A 17,508-nucleotide genomic window follows, 5' to 3' on the forward strand; every position below is an offset into this window, starting at 1 on the left:
ACTGTGCTAAGCTTTTCTCTAAGGATACATATTAATAAGTCGTGGCCTATTTCCTAAAGACTTTATTTTAAGCAGAGCCAACACTTAGACCCAGCTATATGTGTCTATATATTACTATATTAGACATATCTATAGGAACAGTAAGTGCTAAAATATAGGCAGAAGCCAAATGCTGTAGATTCTGTGTGAACAGTATCCCTAGAGACAAAAACTGTCAAATGCAAGAGTGAGCCTAGAAATACTCTTTCTTGTACAGGGCAGGGGGAGATACTAAGTTAGGATCCTTTGGCCTAAAGTTCTGATTTAGGAAATGAGTAAGAAGCAGTTAAGCTATTAACATAGCTCAAGATCAGAAAGGTGGGTAACTTGGTACTGGGTTGAACGGGTTCACAAAAGTGGAAAGTCGGTAGCAAAAGAACATTTGTTTCCTAAGAGAAATTACTCCAAACAGACAGGAATAAAGAAAATAAGACTTAATAAAGATGTGCTGAAAACTACACACAAACAGCTAGGATTGTTAGATGAAGGATTCACTAAACACGGAGACATAACATAAATCCTAAAAAAGAGGAGTTGTGGGAAAGGGGGATATTCTGAGTCAGCATCAATACCCACAAGGAAAAAGTTCAGGGATTTTTTATGTGGAATTACCCTTGATTCATTAATTTCAGGGAGGACACTGCATTCCTGTTTAAAAATATGTATACCTGTACCACATAGAGTTTATACTCTATTTCCTCACATGGCAATAATGCAGCCTACTTAGAGCTGATTCGAGGTCACCACACAACCAGAGGCAGCAGAGCAGACATTTTTAATCAGATTAAACCTATTAAAAAGCAATAGATTAAAATACAGACTCTGGAGCCAGCCAACTTCTTCATTTCTCTGTGCTTCAGCTTCTTCTCGTGCAAAATGAAGATAAACATTTCCTATCCCGAAGGACATCTGTGAGATTTAATCCGTTAGTATAGGTACAACAGCCAGAACTGAGCACAGCACAGAGTGTGCTATGGAAGTATTATTAGCCGTCCTGCTGCCACTGCTGCTAACGCTACTACTACTACGAGTGCTGCTACCACTTGAGGTAAGTGATCAACAAAATATAAAAGAAAAAGCTAGAGCATCAAAGCCACTGTCCAAAGAAAAACCCGAAGAGGAGGCATCCTCAACCTTGTTCTGAGGAAGTGTTACTTTTCAGTTCCCTGAAGTCTTGAACCGCTTTGGGGAATGCAGGGGCAGTGTGGTAACAATGACTTCTGCTGTTAGAACTGAGGAGAGGCCATCACAGCTGGCTCTACTTCGCTGACTGCTGGGAAGCATGAAAGACAAGCAAAGAGAAGAGTGACAACAGCAATTCCCTTGGAAATCTACCAAGGAACAGTTATTAAGATCTAAATTTTGGCACTTCCCTCTTGGATAGTTGCAGCGAAGTTATTAAGGAAATTGTCCCGCCAAGGAGACATCCGTGAAAATACGGGCCAACCAGTCTGTCAAACACCATCAGAACCGGTTCTACCAACACAAGGGGACATGATAGGGAAACACAAGCAACCACCTCACGGCAATTGTTTGAATTTGTGGGGCCCTCCAAGTGAAATGGTTTTCTAGTGTTCTAAGACAACTCATACCATTTCAAAACACCAACTAAAACTTAAATAATAATTTGTCTCTGAAGATATTTATGAAGTAAACTACATACAATAAATGAAATAATTCAGAACCTACTAGAAAGTAAACAAGAGAAACATGCCAAATATCTTAATGTAATATCCTCAATCTTAGCATAAACCAAATTTAACCTGAGCATGGTATTTTTCTATTGGATCAAACAGATAATCTTCAAAAAATAAGCTAACAGGGGTGCCTGCCTAGGTTGCTCACTTAGGCTCAGGTCATGATCTTAGGGTCCTGGGATGGAGCTCAGTCTTTGGCTCCCTGCTCAGCAAGCAGCCAGCTTCTCCCTTTCCCTCTCCCTCTCCCTCCCCTTCCCCCAGCCCCCAATCATGTGTGCTCTCTCTCAAATAAATAAAATCTAAAAAAATAAGAAATAAACCAATATTCTGAAAAATGCAGAGCATTTTAATTGATGTCCCAACAACTATTCCTTGTCAGTTGTTTAGTAATAATCAATCATAATAATCTTGCCATTCACCCCTCTATCACTACCCCACCGATGGGGTATGGTTATTTTAGGTATGGTTACACCCATGCCAATGTGGTCCACCAGGATCCAATGTTCTGGAAGATTATGGGAAAGAAATTTTCTGGCTCTAAGCAAAGTACCATGAAAAGCCAGTGTCTGTCACCCCCAAGGTCATAAAAGAGAAAGTAGAGTTCCAATTTCTCTTGACAGCCATCCTATAACCACAAGGAATCTAAATCTTCCAATGATACCAACTACTGTAAGTGGTAGGGCTGAGATGCAGAAAGAACCTGGATCTATAATGACCTACATCTAGACATCCTGTCATATAAACTATCAGGTTCCCTCATTACTTAAATTGGTTTTAGGGTGCAGCCTGGGTGGCTCAGCAGTTTAGCACCGCCTTCATCTCAGGGTGTGATCCCGGAGTCCTGGGATCGAGTCCCACATGGGGCTCCCTGCATGGAGCCTGCTTCTCCCTCTGCCTGTGTCTCTGCCTCTCTCTCTCTGTGTCTCTCATTAATAAATAAAATAAAATCTTTAAAAAAATAAAAAATTAAAAATAAATTGGTTTTATTTTTGTGCCCTGAAATACCCTAATTTACACATTTTGTTTTCCAGATTTATTATGTTATAAAAATGTTGTCCACGTTCATTGGAATGTTAGCAAAAACAAAAAACTATCCTACTTTAAATAAACTAATACACATATCAGATTCATTAAATAAATAAGTTTTATTGACAGTTAAATATGAATATTCCAGTAACTCTCTTTAACTATTTCTGGATATTTTCTCTTTGATGTTCATCAATAAAGTAGAAAATTAATAACATTTAGAAACACCAAACTCTCAATTTGACATAAGATTTAAAACACAAAAAAGGTATGTCTTTTTAGACCCTAAAATATTAGTCATATTTATACTATTTAAGTCACAACTAAAAGAAGAAAAGTTGTTTATGCTTCTTATACAGTTGACTTCAGCTTTATAAAAACTCTTTAGAATTTGCTGTCCATGAGTTATATTAATGGAATATACGGGTAGAACAGACTAATTGCATCCTACAGAGAGGCTGAAGTATTTAACCATTTGTTACATTCTCAACGTCACTGTGCTTGATAAGCTATTAAAATACACATGAGGATGCTTCTGATGAGTAAAGATTTAAAAAATAACAGCAGCAAAAAAAAGGCAAAAAATAAAAAGGGCACTAGTAGAAGATAAAAACTGGAATAACTAGTTCCTAAAAATGGAAAAGGGCAAAGGGAGGAAGGAAAGAGTAAAAGACTCAGAAGTCTTTATGAAAGGTCACAATCTGACATAAGTACAGGTCAGGTATTAAATAAGGTAGATTGATCCTTGTTCAAAATTACTTCAGCATGCATTTAAAATTACAGAAAAATCATGTTTTCCAAAGTAGTTTGGCCTGTTTTACAAACACAGCAGGTGAGCATTAATTCACCCACCTGAACTAATGTTATGATACAGATATTCTGAAGATTTATTCGTTCCATAAATACACTAAAGAATAGATTTAAATTGGAGCTGAAAAAAATAATGTATCCATGTGAGTGAGTCTTCAAAGAGAACTTGACTGTGCCTAGAAAGAATGTTAAGTAGACCAACTTTAATTCATATAGGACAACAAAAGATAACTTTTTTATTTGGAAAAAGCTCTCTACAACCTAGGATCACTCCATGCCTGGGGACAAACCTGATCCTAGCTACAGTTCAAACAGGCCCAAAAATACAGCAGGCAGAGCTGGAGTCAGGAACATGTGTGACTTCCTACCTAAAATTAGCCACACCCATTTCACCACAAGCTGGGTTGGGCTCCTCTATTTTAAGGTGTGCAACTCCAAATTGCTTAAAAGCATATAATTGCTGGGCACTTTCTGGAGCTAAGAGTGTCAGCAGACTTTCTACCAAGTCTTTAGAATGGACAGCTAGTCTCCAGAAAATCCCACGCTTACTCACCATGTTATCTAGAATCTAAGTACACGGCAAGTGAAATCACACTGGAAAGAGCCATGAAAACATATCCTACAAGGACACGTCCAAAGGAAATAAGCAGGAAGAGACAGCTCTCCTTCCTTTCTATGCACCTCCCTGTGCACACATATTACATATGACAAAAATGGCGAAGAAACTGACCAAAGTATCCTCCTCTTTCCAGGAAATTACACAGAACCGGCAGTGAACCCCTTCCAGGTAATGTCACACTATCATTTACCTCCCTCTGAAAATGCTCTGTTACTGGGGTAAACCCAACAGAACGGGGTACCCGGTCCGCATTCCGCATTCTGGAAACGTTAGAAGGGAATTGGTGTGCCTCCCCTTGTACTGGCAAGGGGACTTTCACTAATGTTTAAAAAAGGAGCTAAGTTCTCAAAGACAAATGAAAGAAAATTTTTAAAAGTGTGCCCTACCGCCAAAACTAATGATCCCTCAATGATAAAGCTGGGTTCTAAGTTCCACGGCCTTAATGTACAGGTGAAATTTAAGCTGCACAGATACAGTCATGATTTCTACAATCTCATGCCAAAGACCTAGCATCCACTTTCCTAACAGCACCTTGAGACGCTAGATGCAGGATACACATTTAGGACCATTATTATCCTGATACTATCATGTTCTAGCAGTCCACAACACTAACACTTGTTTTGATAGATGCAGTTGTTTTAAGAACGAACAAAGCATACACACCTTCGTTTTCAGAGGCATGGCATTTCACTTTCAATACCAAGTCAAAGGTTCTTTCTGGGTTTTCCCTAGAAGAAAAAGAATTTATTTCCTATGACAAGCATCTCGGCAGAGTTTATATTTTCCTAACTCAAAAAAACTAACCTCGTTCTTGTTGCAGTGTATTCTACGTAACTATATGAGCACAATGTCGAAAATAAAAAAGTTTTTTTTTTTCCCAGTTCAATAATGTAAGAGGCTTAGGTGACCTTAGGAGACCTGGGGCAAGCATTTAACCTCTGAGCCTGCTCCTCTCACCTATAAAGTGCTTTGCCCACTTAAAAGAATAATAATTGTGGATTATAAATCAACTAATTAATGTGGAAGTAAAAAGTATTAAGTGCTATATAAGCATAAAGCATGGACTTTATCTTATTTAACTGAACTTGCAAAGCAAGTATGCTCCTAAGAATTTCTACTTTTCCCTGCCAACAAAGCTGGCCAGCAGGTTCTCAGGCCTTTTTTTTTTTTTTTTTTTTTTTTAAAGCACTTGCAGTGTAAGGGTAAATGATAAATATCTGGCTCCACCTGCCATATTCCAGACCACCGTAAAACAGTTTTAATGCTCCTTAAATGTGACACTTTGCATATGCTTCTCTTGAAATGTAATCATTGCAAAGCACGCTCAAAGGAGCACACTGCACATAAACTCAAAGGCTAACAACAACAGCAAAAACCTTGTTTTCTGTCAATTATCTTTGGAGAAATTAACATAGACATCTATACCTCAATATTAGATTTCCCCACTGACAGTAAGGTTGCTTTGCTTCGTTCAGAAGTTATCCACGTCTTTGTTAACTTCTCACACATTCAACCAACTCGTTGGGTTTAATTTCAAAGAGCAAATCGAAATCTACTGAAACACATTTTTTTTTTAACAGTTCTGTTTTATTCTTTCTGCTGGAAGATAAAAGATCAAGCAAAATCTGATACCACAATGTGCACGTGACCAAAGTGTTAATCTGTTATTCCTGTGAAGGAGACCTCAGCGTCTTTGTAACGTCGCCTGTTTTTAGTATGTGCTTCCTAGAACAGAGTAATGCCACTTTTGACTTCCAAATTAACATTTATTTTTTTTTTCTAAATTTATTACAAGAACCTAGAGTCACAGGAAGTGACGGGCTATATAAATCAATTTGCAAATACAGACGTTTTCTCAGCCCTCCCCTTTTCAACTTGTTTCAATGGAAATAATATGGACTTTGGTAACTTCCTCTCTTCTAATCCAATTAATGTCAAAAAGCATCACGCATTCTGCTTCGATCCCTTACCCCGCCCCCTCGACACTGTCAGACACCGAAGAAAATGCTGAAAAGCACACAATTCTCCCTTTTTCCTAATATTTTTTAGTGTCTCTTATGTATAAAAATCCAATACCGGGCTCAGTCACATTGTGAAATTTGACGAGTCTTTCACGCTAAGACAAATAAAAATGCACCGTTTCAGGATTGTAAGCTGGGGGGCGGGGGGGGGTTGTGAGGAGGCTGTAAAGGGAGAAGAAATTCTCTGCAAAGTAAGTTTCGGGGGAGAGAAAAAAAAAACGACCCACAAAACTCCTACCTCTGACCCCCACGCCCAAGTCCCCACATTCCACTGCTTTTTACCACATGAACCTCCTGAGGAGACCTGGGCACCGCCGCCCCTCTGGGAGCGCTCGCGGGAGACCATCTTGCCGCGGTCTGTCCCGGGGCCCGTGCGGACCGCTACCGGGGGCCAATCGGGTTTTCTGAGAGAAATGGGAAGACGACGTGTGGGAAGCGGCGAGGGAAGCCCCGGGACGGTCGCCCTCCCGTTAGGAACCTCCGGCAGGTAACAGCCGCCCCGGGCAGCAGCGGGGCTCGGACGCGGCGCGCGGACCCCGGGCCTCCCCGCGGGGGCGGCCGCAGCCGGGGGTCCGCGCCGCGGCCCAGACACGCGGGGCCGCCGGGAGCCGCCGCCGGAGCCGCCCCCGGGGAGCCGCGCAGGCTTTGCGGCCTAGCGCCGTCCCTCCCGCCTCCCGCCCCGCCGCCCCCGCCGCCCCGCCGCCCCGCCGCCCCCACTCACTTGGTCCTGCAGTCCATGGTGACATGTCGCGCTGGGGCCGTGCGTCCCGCCCCCGCGCCCGCTGCCCGCCCGCGGCCCCCGCCGGAGGGTCGCGCCGCCCCGCGGGGAAGGAGGCGACTCACGGCAGCGGCGGCGGCGGCGGCGGCGGGCCCATGTCGGCGGCGCCCGGGCGCCTCCCCCCGCCCCCCCCCCCCCGCGAGCCTTTTTGTGACAGCGGCCGCGGTGGCCCGGCCCCCGCCCCCCGCCGCCCCCGCCGCCCCCGCCGCCGCGGCCTCTCTCAGTTCCCCGCCGCCCGCCGCCCGCCGCGGCTCCGGCACCTTCCGCAGACCAGGAAGTCGCCGGGAGGGGGAAGGGGCGCGCGGGGGCGCGGCCGGCGGCCTCACCTGGGCCGCGCGCGGGAGGGGACGGGGGAGGGCACGGGGCGGCGGGGGCGGCCCCACCTGGGGCCCCGCGGGAGCCCGGGGAGGAGACGGGAGGGGGGAGGGGGAGGGGGGGCTGGAGGGCGGGGTAGGGGGACCTCGGCCTCACCTAGGCCGCGCGCGGAGGAGGGGGCGGGGGGAGGGGGCGGAGACGGGGCGGCGGGGGGATGGGGGGCGGCCGGCGGCCTCACCTGGGCCGCGTGGGGGAGCTGGGGGATGTGGAGGGGGGAGGGGGAGCCGGGGGAGGAGACGGGGCGGGGGGGGGGCGAATGGGGGGGCTTAGGGGGGCGGCCGGCGGCCCGCGTTGTGCCCGAGCCAGAAACGCAAGGTGCCCCCTGCGTCCTCGCCCCGGGCCGGCCCCCGACTCCCTTCCTGGGTCCGGACGGTCCCGCTTCCGGGCCCTCACCCGCACCCCCACCCCCACCCACCCCCGAACGGCGAGGGGACTGCAGCGGTACCTCGATTTGCAGCATTTTCCACACCTCAGGCCCACGGAATTGGATCACTAACGGACCGGGATCGTTGGCTGGAAGCTTCACGCCGCCTCCGACCGCACCTGTCGGAGCTCCAGGGGATGCTCCCGGCCCCGGGCGCCCGCCTCACCCCAGCTGTGGCCTGGTTACTGCGCTGGGGAACGCAGAGCCGCCCCCCCCCCCCCGCCCGCCCCGACTCCGGAATGTTCAGACTCGTGCACCTGCTCCCTGGCCTCGTCGAGTAGCAGGATGGTAGCGCTCCGCTCGCCTGCACATATGGAAGCCAGACGTGCCTGCCCCGCAGGGCCGCGGCACAGCAAAGACCGACTCTGGACGCGTTTCTCCAAGCTGCAGGCCTCACAGAGCTGCTGCAGCCGAGGAGGCTCCGCCAGGGCACAGCGGAGGGGGAGAGGGCCTAACACAAGACGCTAGAATGCACAGGGCACTAAAGCACCTGCTAATAAGCAGGTTACATACGTTGTCACGGCACTTGCCCCAACTCTGCCTGGCACATACTTGCAGCAGCATTTTAGTGATGAAGAAACAGGCCCAGCTAATCCAGTGGGTCGTGGCAAAGCCGGTTTCAGGTCAGGTCCACACGATGCTGATATTTTTTTACTTCTAGCGGGTACTTGCCTGTCCGTGTGCTGCTGCTGCCTTCTATCTAGGATCTACCGAAAAGGGATGTAGAAAAAGTCTTATCATGCACATGTGGAGGATTGTCCAGGGCTGCACGATTACACAGACCTTCTGGAGAAGGCCTCTCCTACTAACGTTACCACTCTTGACACATGGTCACAGTGGTTTTTATCCAAACAGGGGTTGCTTCAGACTCTATTCTAGCAGAAGGTGAGACGATGAGAGGAAACCAAATGTGGTCTGAAGAGAGAATGAGTCATGAGACATAAGAAGTCATATAAGGAGTCTTGGGAATTAAAGAATTCAGAGGCAAAAAGCTAACATTCGATTCGGTTATGCAGATCTTAAACGTTCTTGCCAAAGATAGGTGTTACTTGGTCAACAAGACGAAATACATTTCGTAGCCGCAGACCCAAGAGTCAAAAATAAGGTCAGGACATAATAGGGGAACAAGAATATTAGATTTAAGCATGATGTGCTGTCACAGCTTGACTTAGGGTGAGGCGCTTCAGTTTCTCGGTTCCCACATTTGCAAAATGGGAATTATTACTTGTATGTCACATGAACGATGTGATATTCAAGTTAAAAGGCATTACATGTCCGTGCGATTTTTTTTAAAGATTTTTATGTATTTATTTATTTGAGAGAGAGAGAGACAGAGGTAGTGAGAGAGAGCACGAGTGGGGAGGAGAGGGAGAAGCAGACTCCCCGCTAAGCAGGGAGCCCCACATGGGACTCAATCCCATGACCCCGGGGCCATGACCCAAACTGAAGGCAGACGCCCAACCGAGCCACCCAGGCGCCCCCTCCCCTTTTTTTAAAAGATTTTTATTTATTTATTTGAGAGAGAGAGAGAGATCGACATATCTGTGTGATCTTTTAAGAAATTATTCTGAGGATTTCAGTTTCACGGTTAGGCAGTCTATATACCACATGCATTCTTCTCCCAAATGAAGCTTTTTTCTACCTAAGAACTTAACATAGTCCAAAGCCTTGAAAAAAAGAAATTCTGTAAACTAAAAACCACTTCTGCTCCAAGTATTACTAAATTTCTCAAACTTCTCCTTTCATTATAATTATTTTTTTTCCCCAAAAAGGAACCCTACCTGGAATGCCTACATCAGGAGTTTTCAAGTAGTAGTAAGGCACCATTAATATAATGGTTTTCCCTCTCCATTTGTTGGGATTTAAGTGACAGTCATATCCCTGCATAATATAAAATTGTTATTTTTCTTAGTTTATCTTAAGTAGATGAAAGGAAAACACTGCATATGCACACACAAAGCAAATCATTTTAAACAAACTCTTAGGCTAACCATGAAGAAGAAATGTGTTATTACCAAGCAAAAGGAATAGAAACACAGATGGACACAATTTGCATGATTTGTTGAAAATTCCAAAAAAAAAGGAAATTTTTTGAACACTTATTTTGATGATATGTTTAATGAAGCTAGTAGAACTTTCACAATGCTTATTTCATATGGAATTTCTGATATGACTGATAGAGAAGTGTGCAAAGGGCAAGCCTTCCAGTTGATATTATATCTTCATATTTCCTATTTGACAATTGATACTAACATTTTTCAGGACCACATTAGTCAAGAACATGATCTATATCATTGCCAAAGAACATAGTCTATAAACTTAGTCTTTTTCGATGTTTTAAGCTCATGTTAAATGTTTTGCATGTGTTTATAAAGAGTATATATTCAGCAAGTCTGGGGCAAGGTGTTCTAAAAATACGTCCTCAGTCAGGACTTGCCTATGGTTTTGCCACAGCTTGCTTGTTCCAAATTGCAGTTCTCTGCTATTCCCAAATAAACCCATTTCTGCTGGAAAAATAACTGACAGTTTTATTTTCAAGGTTAGCATAACTCTGGTGATCAGAAGTGGGATCCAGTTGGTTAAGCACCTGCCTTCGGCTCAGGTCATGATCTTGGGGTCCTGGGATCCAGCCTCATATTTGCAGCTGGGCTCCCTGCTCAGCAGGAGTCTGCTTCTTCCTAGGCGACTGCCCCACACACCCCGCTTGTGCATGCTCGCTCATCGCTCACTCTCTCACTCTCACTCTCTCTGTGTCTGAAATAAATAAAATCTAAAAAAAAAAAAAAAAAAAAAAAGTGGAATCCAGACAAGACCCTCAACAACTCTGAGGCCGGTGAGGAAACAGATGCCACAAAGTCAGTTGAGCCCATTGCTTTCTTGCCAACCCTGGAGTTTGAGGGTAAGATTTTTTTCCTGGATTTAGAGCTCCGCTCTCTTTGTGTTTGAACTCTCTGGGCTGTATTCAGGTTCTATTTTAAGGTCTCTCTTTTCTGAGAGTTCTTGTTTGTTCTTTGGTCTGACTACTTTTTCAGAACCAGACTGTTCCTGGTGGAACTGTGCTGGCCTTCAGTTTCGTTCTTTCTGGAACCAGGATGCTCCTGTTGAAACTGTGCTGTTTAAGAATTTTTCTCTCTGCTCTAGAGAAAAACCTCTAAAACATGGTAAAACATGGAAGCCCACTCATCAAAATGCTTTGAGAGCAGTGGGTCCCCCCACTACTGGGACCCTAGTGGTTTTATGTTTAAGAAGTTTGGTCCTTCCTCCTGTGTATTTCTACACTAAATGGATCAATTTAACCGAAAGTAATTTAGAACTTCAGGGGCCATGACGGGGAACTTCCAATCTCCCCAGACTTACTTGTTTTTCCTAAAATTAAATTAGAAAGCTGCAGCTCCTAAGAAAAACAAAAACAACAAAAAAAGGCCTTGATCAAACATTATGATTGCTATTGATTTCTTCTGTTCCTGAACTTGAATCTGCTTGACAATTCTTTCATGAAAGAGATGACTTAAAATTTCCCAATATGATGGCAGATTTGTCTATCTCATCTTATAGTTTTATCAGTTTTTGCTTTATGTAGTTGGGGGGGCCTGTGTTAAAATATGCAAACCAGTGTATAATTATTTTATATGCTTGGTAAATTTATCATTATGTTGTGACTTTCTTTAACTCTAGTAATGCTTTTGCCTTAACATCTAAATGGCTTTCTTCGGATTAGTATTGATTTGCCTAGGATTGGTATAACTCTTTTCATTCTATTACATTAAAACTTTCTAAGTCATTATGTTTCAGATTTATCTAACTAGTGTTAATTTTGACTTTTAGTCTGGTTTTATGATCTTTGACTCTTAGATCAGACATTTAGATCATTGCCTTTTTTTATGACTACTGATATATTTAAATTTATTTCTGCCATCTAATGTTGCACTCCCCATTTGTTGTCTTCTGATCTATGTTTTCTTTTTTCTTTCACTTTTTTCTTTCTTTCTTTTGCCTTCTTTGGGGTTATTTATTTACTTATTTAATGCTGCCTTCTCCTCCTAGATTCTAGTTTGGAAGTTATATACTTTATTCCTGTTCATTTAGTAGCTATCCTAGAAATTTTAACAGGTAAATTCTGATTAAATTCAGAATTTATCAACCCACCAACCTTCTCCTAGGCAGCACAGGACCTTTAAAACACCTTTGAAACTGACTTTCTCGTCAGTCCTGTAAAATTCTGAACTCCATTCTTTCTCGCCTTTCCTTCTGGGACTCTGATTATACATACATTCTCATTTACCCCCTCCATCTCTCTTAATGTTTCTTTCATAGTTTTTTTTTTTTTTCAATCTTCCCAGGCTAAATTCTGGATAATTTTACAGATATCTTTCTGTTCATTAATTCTTTCTCTGGCTACTAAATCTTCTGTAATCTTCTGTTAAAGCCACCCATTTAGTTTTTAATGTATATTATCTTCATTTCTAGAGTTCTATTTGGTTATTTTAAATCTACTTTCTCTTTATTCATATTTTAAGCCCTTCTTTAATTTCTTAAGATATATTCAACATGTATATTTTCTATTCTATTTCTAATAATTTCAATATCTGAAGCATTTGTGAGTTTATTCTACTCTCTGATTTTCATCTGATTCTTACACAGTCTCTTGTTTTTTTCTGTTTGGTGGTTTCTTTTTATGTCACCTGATCCTTGGAGTTTTATATGTGGAAATGTAGTGATATCTGAAGAGAGGAGTTCTCTGGAAAGATTATTCATTTATCGTTGGTAGATGTCTGAGGGGTCACTACCTATTCAGGACACTTTCATACTAAATTCTCAACTTAAAATTTTTTTAACCGCCCATGTGAGGTCTGGCTTATACTTATGAATCCTTAAAGAGGATTTCTGCCCAACCACCCCCCACCCCAACCTCCAATTCTGCTCCAGTATTTGAGACAGTTTCTCTTGAATCTCTTTGGAATGTCAGGTTTTAAGGGTATCCTCTTGAACTCCTCACATTAGGGAAGTCCTCAAGCCCCATGAGGCTGTAATAATTGCACTCAAGTTCATTTGCCTTAACAATACCATCAAGATGAACAGTGGCTCTGGTGGCTACTTTTACTTATTCCCAAGCTGCACCCCCACACACACCACCACCAAGTATTCCTTATTTCCTTGACTATTCTTGAATGTATTTAGTAAGTTTCAAGTTTAATTTTAAATTTTTAATTAACTTCAATAGAAGTTTTGATGAGATACCACAATTGCTTAGTTTTCAATATACCATCATATAAAATGCACTAGTAACAACTTTTTATCTACCTAATAATATCCATCGTGTTTAAGCCATACCCAAGTAGTCCCTGAATTATATATTTTTATACACTAATGATGAGGAAATCTAAGTTCAATGCCTTTTAGTGAGACACCTGTCCTTCTTCCACAATGTATTGTGATAACCAAAAGGTAACTCCTGGTCCCCTTCATCCATTCATACGATGTGTTAATGTGGAAATTTGCCTTAGACAGAACTGAAGGGTCACTAATACCTAGGAATACCTGCCCTGAGAGCTCCTTCCCTTTTTGGAATGTGGAAAGAGAAACAATATTGTAAACTCTATAATGGTATTTTTTTTATATAATACTGTTAACAATGATGCAACTTCAGTAAAACTGAACTAGACATATGGGCTGTGAGCTTCACCAATTTATATCAATGTTTTGAGTTCCAAACAATTAACTTGAATTGAACTTTTTTAGATACAATCCTCTCATGAGTTATAGTCAGCATGTATTAAAGTCAGATATTCTCTAGAATCAACTCTATATTGCCTCCTATTATTATATATTGCCTCCTATTATTTTTTTTTAAGGTAGAACTGTCTTAAAGGATGTTTATTTCCTGCCCCCTTCATACATAACTAAGACTTGAGCATCCTTTTGACAATTTTCTTCTTTCCCCCCACTGGTCTCTAGCCCCCAGGATGCAGGGGTGTTGAAGACAAGTGCTCTGGGAGCCAAGACACACCGGCCTTCTGTCCCGGCTGGCAGTTCTTATGGGCAGGTCTCTGGGGTCTCCGGGGCTTCCTTAATCCGCTTTCTCTTGGGCTTTGTTTTGTAAGGAAGTTTCCTTAGAGAACCTTTCCTGACCCGGGTCAGGGATGTGAGCTCCCCCAACAGAGAGGCCTCTCCGTGGGGAGCCTGCATCTTGGACAGCCTCTCCTTCATGCCGCTGATGTTACTGTAACATTTATTAATAGTATCACAGTCTTCATTTACTATAGGATTAAAATCCTTTATATAAAGTATTTAAGAAGTCAGATTTCTTGAAGTCCTTAGAAAACCATCTTGAAAATATTTTAGCAGGAACTGCCTTTTAGTATCAACTGAGATGGTATTGTTAAGAAGAACATTCTCTTAAAAAAAAAAAAAGAAGAACATTCTCCAAGAATATTATTCCTTTTTATACTTAGCAACAACATTATGAATTTGAAGCTGAAAGTGAAATTCTCCTTCAAAATGATACATAAGTACTTTTCGAACAGAGAGACGATAAAAGAGAATATTTGGGAGCAGTATCTTTCCAGAAAGTATGTACCTCTTTCTGTCACAACTCATGGCCTATGAAGTTAGCATTCAATGTTAATTTGAAAGCCAACTCTAAGAAAAAAGGTCTTCTAGTTTTGGAGACAAAAAGGCTCAAATAATTCTTAAGATCTTAATTACCAAATCTGAACATATCTATCCAAATATTTATAATATAAAATTCGAGTTGGAAATTATGATATTTATTTCTTTTGCTACTAAATTTTTAGTGGAAAAGATAATAAAATTCTCAGAAATAATACAGGAAAGATACCCTCATTTCCCCATATTTTGGATGATTTGCCCAAAATTATAGAATCAAATTCTCTTACCTCTGACCAGCTTCTGCTAGTTCATCTTTATTTTTATCTTGGCATCTGCCAGACATTGGAAAACTTAAAGTAGTCTTCGGAGTTAAGAAAAAAAGATTATCTAAAGCAGAGTATCACCAATAGACTGTAATCAGCGAAGGCAAATTTTCTTCACGGACTCTTTGAGGAGCCTCACTTGGGTTACAAGAAACAGAGCAGTGTTTGTGTAACCCTGTGGCAATGCCTGGGAAAGAATCTCCTAACCCCACCCACCAGACACTCCACATAAATAAAAACATCTTTACCATATGGCAATTCCATTCACACCCATTTAATACTCTCAGGAGAATGTGTAATCACATCCAGTGAGCCACAACATAAGAATTTACTAGAAGGAAATATATAAGAGCATCTAGTATGACGTTGATAGCTCAACAAAATCAATAACCTCTAGAAGCAACCTTAATCCTGATATAAATAAATGATCAAAATAAATTCCTGTAAAAAACCCCAAACACACACATCCTTGTATGATAAGTTCTACTTTCCTAAAATCTAAGAAAATAACTGAGTAAACATTGCATGTACTTAAATCTGATCAATTCAAGGGGGAAAAAGAAAAACACTACATGCCAGCATAGAACTCAGTCAAATACCAGGTAAAAAGGTACACTTGCACAGCAGAAGATCCTTAGAATGATAAACAGATTCAAAACTTCAAAATATTTGACCACTCCTCCTTTTTTTTTTATTATTATTCCAAACAAAGTCAAGATAAAAATAAACAAGGACTGAGAAGTCTCCTGGGCTTCAGAAGTATGGATGTCATCTTATCTCTCTGCTGTTGTCTCTGATGTCAGACCCAACACATGGGTAAGTATTTGCTAAGAAAACCTCAGCTTTTAATCTTTTTTAGGAAAGACAGAGTAGCAGAATGAAACTGATAAAGGTCTTCTTAGTTTGTTGGGAATTGGCTTCCTTTGTAAAAGGACTCAGTCTAGGGGATCCCTGGGTGGCTCAGCGGTTTAGCACCTGCCTTTGGCCCAGGGTGTGATCCTGGAGTCCTGGAATCAAGTCCTGCGTCAGGCTCCTGACATGGAGCCTGCTTCTCCCTCTGCCTGTGTCTCTCTGCTTTTCTCTCTCTCTCTGTCTGTCATGAATATATAAATTAAAAAAAAATTTTTAAAGGACTCAGTCTCACCTGCCTTTCTTCATTCACTGTGGACAACTGCATTAGTCTCTTCCCGCCAACAGCTAACCTTGGCTGGAGTGGGACGGAGGCATCTGGACCCCTGATTAAGCCTGAGAGTCTACTTGCAACTTAATGAAACCACCTCACCATGTGGACTGACTACTCTTTCTCTTTGCTATCCGGCCACAACCTGGGTCTTCCCTTTAGCTCCCTCCAGGTTGAATTGTGGATCAGGAGCGTATGACATTAGTCTGTGCAATGTATAATTACAATGTGTTCTCAGTGCGGTTTCTTAAGAAAACTATCAAATAGAAGCTACTAATTCCCATTCAGTGATGATAGAAGGCCATTGATGACCATACAACCCATTTATTTCCCTTTGTTTTTTCCTTTAACACAAACATGTTGCTCTTCCCCTTTAAATAAGCCGGTATGAATTCTTAAGTAATATATGCACAAATTCATGAGGAGAGGCCTAATATTAGTTAGAAACAATTCACTACAGCACGCCAGCTGGCAAAACTACTTCCAGTTTGTAAAAGAGAAAAAAAAAATGGCTTAACATTTGAATCACTGTGTCATTTCACACACAAAGACTTCATGTTCATACCAGAAAGACAAGCCTTACCACATTTGCATGTATCCTTTTATAGTTGTTGTGATTTTGCCAAGTGCTTTATGATCACTTTTTATTAGCTGGGGCTCTCAATAGTCCTGTGAGGTATAGATTAGTAGGTAAAACAGGTACTGTACATGATGAAGCAGGAAGTGAACTCCCTAAAGACGTTTTATTCCAAGAACGCCTGGGTGGAAGAATGCACTTTCCCCTGTTTGCCAGAGGCACCAGGAAATAAAGTTGGCCTGCAAAATACTACTGAGCCATTTTTAAAAGCCATTTTCTTCACAAAGCACATATATATCTCTTTTCTCTCTCTCTCTTGATCTCTCTCGCTCTTGCTCTCTCTCTTGCTCACTCACTTGCTTAACGAAAGTGAGCAAGGCTGAATGGGGGTTTATATTTCAATTCAAAAGTATTACCATATGGCATCCCCCCTCATTGATACCTTTACCCAAATTACAAGCAGTAATAAATAGTTCTGAAGTCATACAGTTCTTTAAAAGTCCTTTGTACAAGTTGCAGGATAAACAAAAGCACTTATATAACAAACTAAAAGAATTTGTTTTATAAAACTGAAAGAAACTAAAAAACTTGTTATTTACTTACTTGTTTTACAAATGATGAAAGTTAGGGGCGCCTGGGCGGCTCAGTGGGTTCAGCATCTGCCTTTGCCTCAGGTCATGATCTCAGGATCTTGGGATCAAGCCCAGCATCTGGCTCCCTGCTCAGCAGTGAGTCTACTTCTCCCCGTTCCCTCCCTCTGTGATTGTTCTTGCTCTTGCTCTCTCAAGTAAATAAATAAAATCTTTAAAAAAATAATAATAATGAAAGTTAAAGTTGAAAGAAACTTTAATGTGATTAGTCCATAGACAAACTATATCTTTGGGAAAAAGTAGCCTGAGAATTGGATTTTCTGGTTCTCAAAAATGAAAAAGCAAAACCGAAGTATGATTTTCTATGAACATTCATAAAAATAGAAAATAGAACTTATATTATATATAATTAATTATGTTAATATTAATTACATATTATA

At 41.9% G+C, this 17,508-nt stretch overlaps 1 protein-coding gene across 4 annotated transcripts in view; it reads right to left on the reverse strand.

The window, feature by feature from the left end:
• The window catches only part of DENND1B (DENN domain containing 1B), a 265,482-nt gene extending 249,457 nt beyond the window's left edge, over positions 1-16,025 (reverse strand). The window contains exons 1-2 of one of the 4 annotated variants that reach the window (XM_055319215.1): positions 15,866-16,025; positions 4,855-4,919 (exon numbers count right to left, since the gene is read on the reverse strand). In XM_055319215.1, coding sequence (XP_055175190.1) covers positions 4,855-4,919; positions 15,866-15,879 — 79 coding nt within the window. In that variant the 5' untranslated portion in view covers positions 15,880-16,025. Of the gene's footprint in view, positions 1-4,854; positions 4,920-6,933; positions 7,092-14,685; positions 14,972-15,865 lie in introns of those variants that run through there. The other 3 variants (XM_055319213.1, XM_055319216.1, XM_055319214.1) reach the window with 3 other exon arrangements.
• Between the last annotated feature and the right edge of the window lie 1,483 nt (positions 16,026-17,508).

This window comes from Nyctereutes procyonoides, unplaced genomic scaffold (assembly GCF_905146905.1).
Source record: "Nyctereutes procyonoides isolate TBG_1078 unplaced genomic scaffold, NYPRO_anot_genome, whole genome shotgun sequence".
Taxonomy (NCBI): Eukaryota; Metazoa; Chordata; class Mammalia; order Carnivora; family Canidae; genus Nyctereutes; species Nyctereutes procyonoides.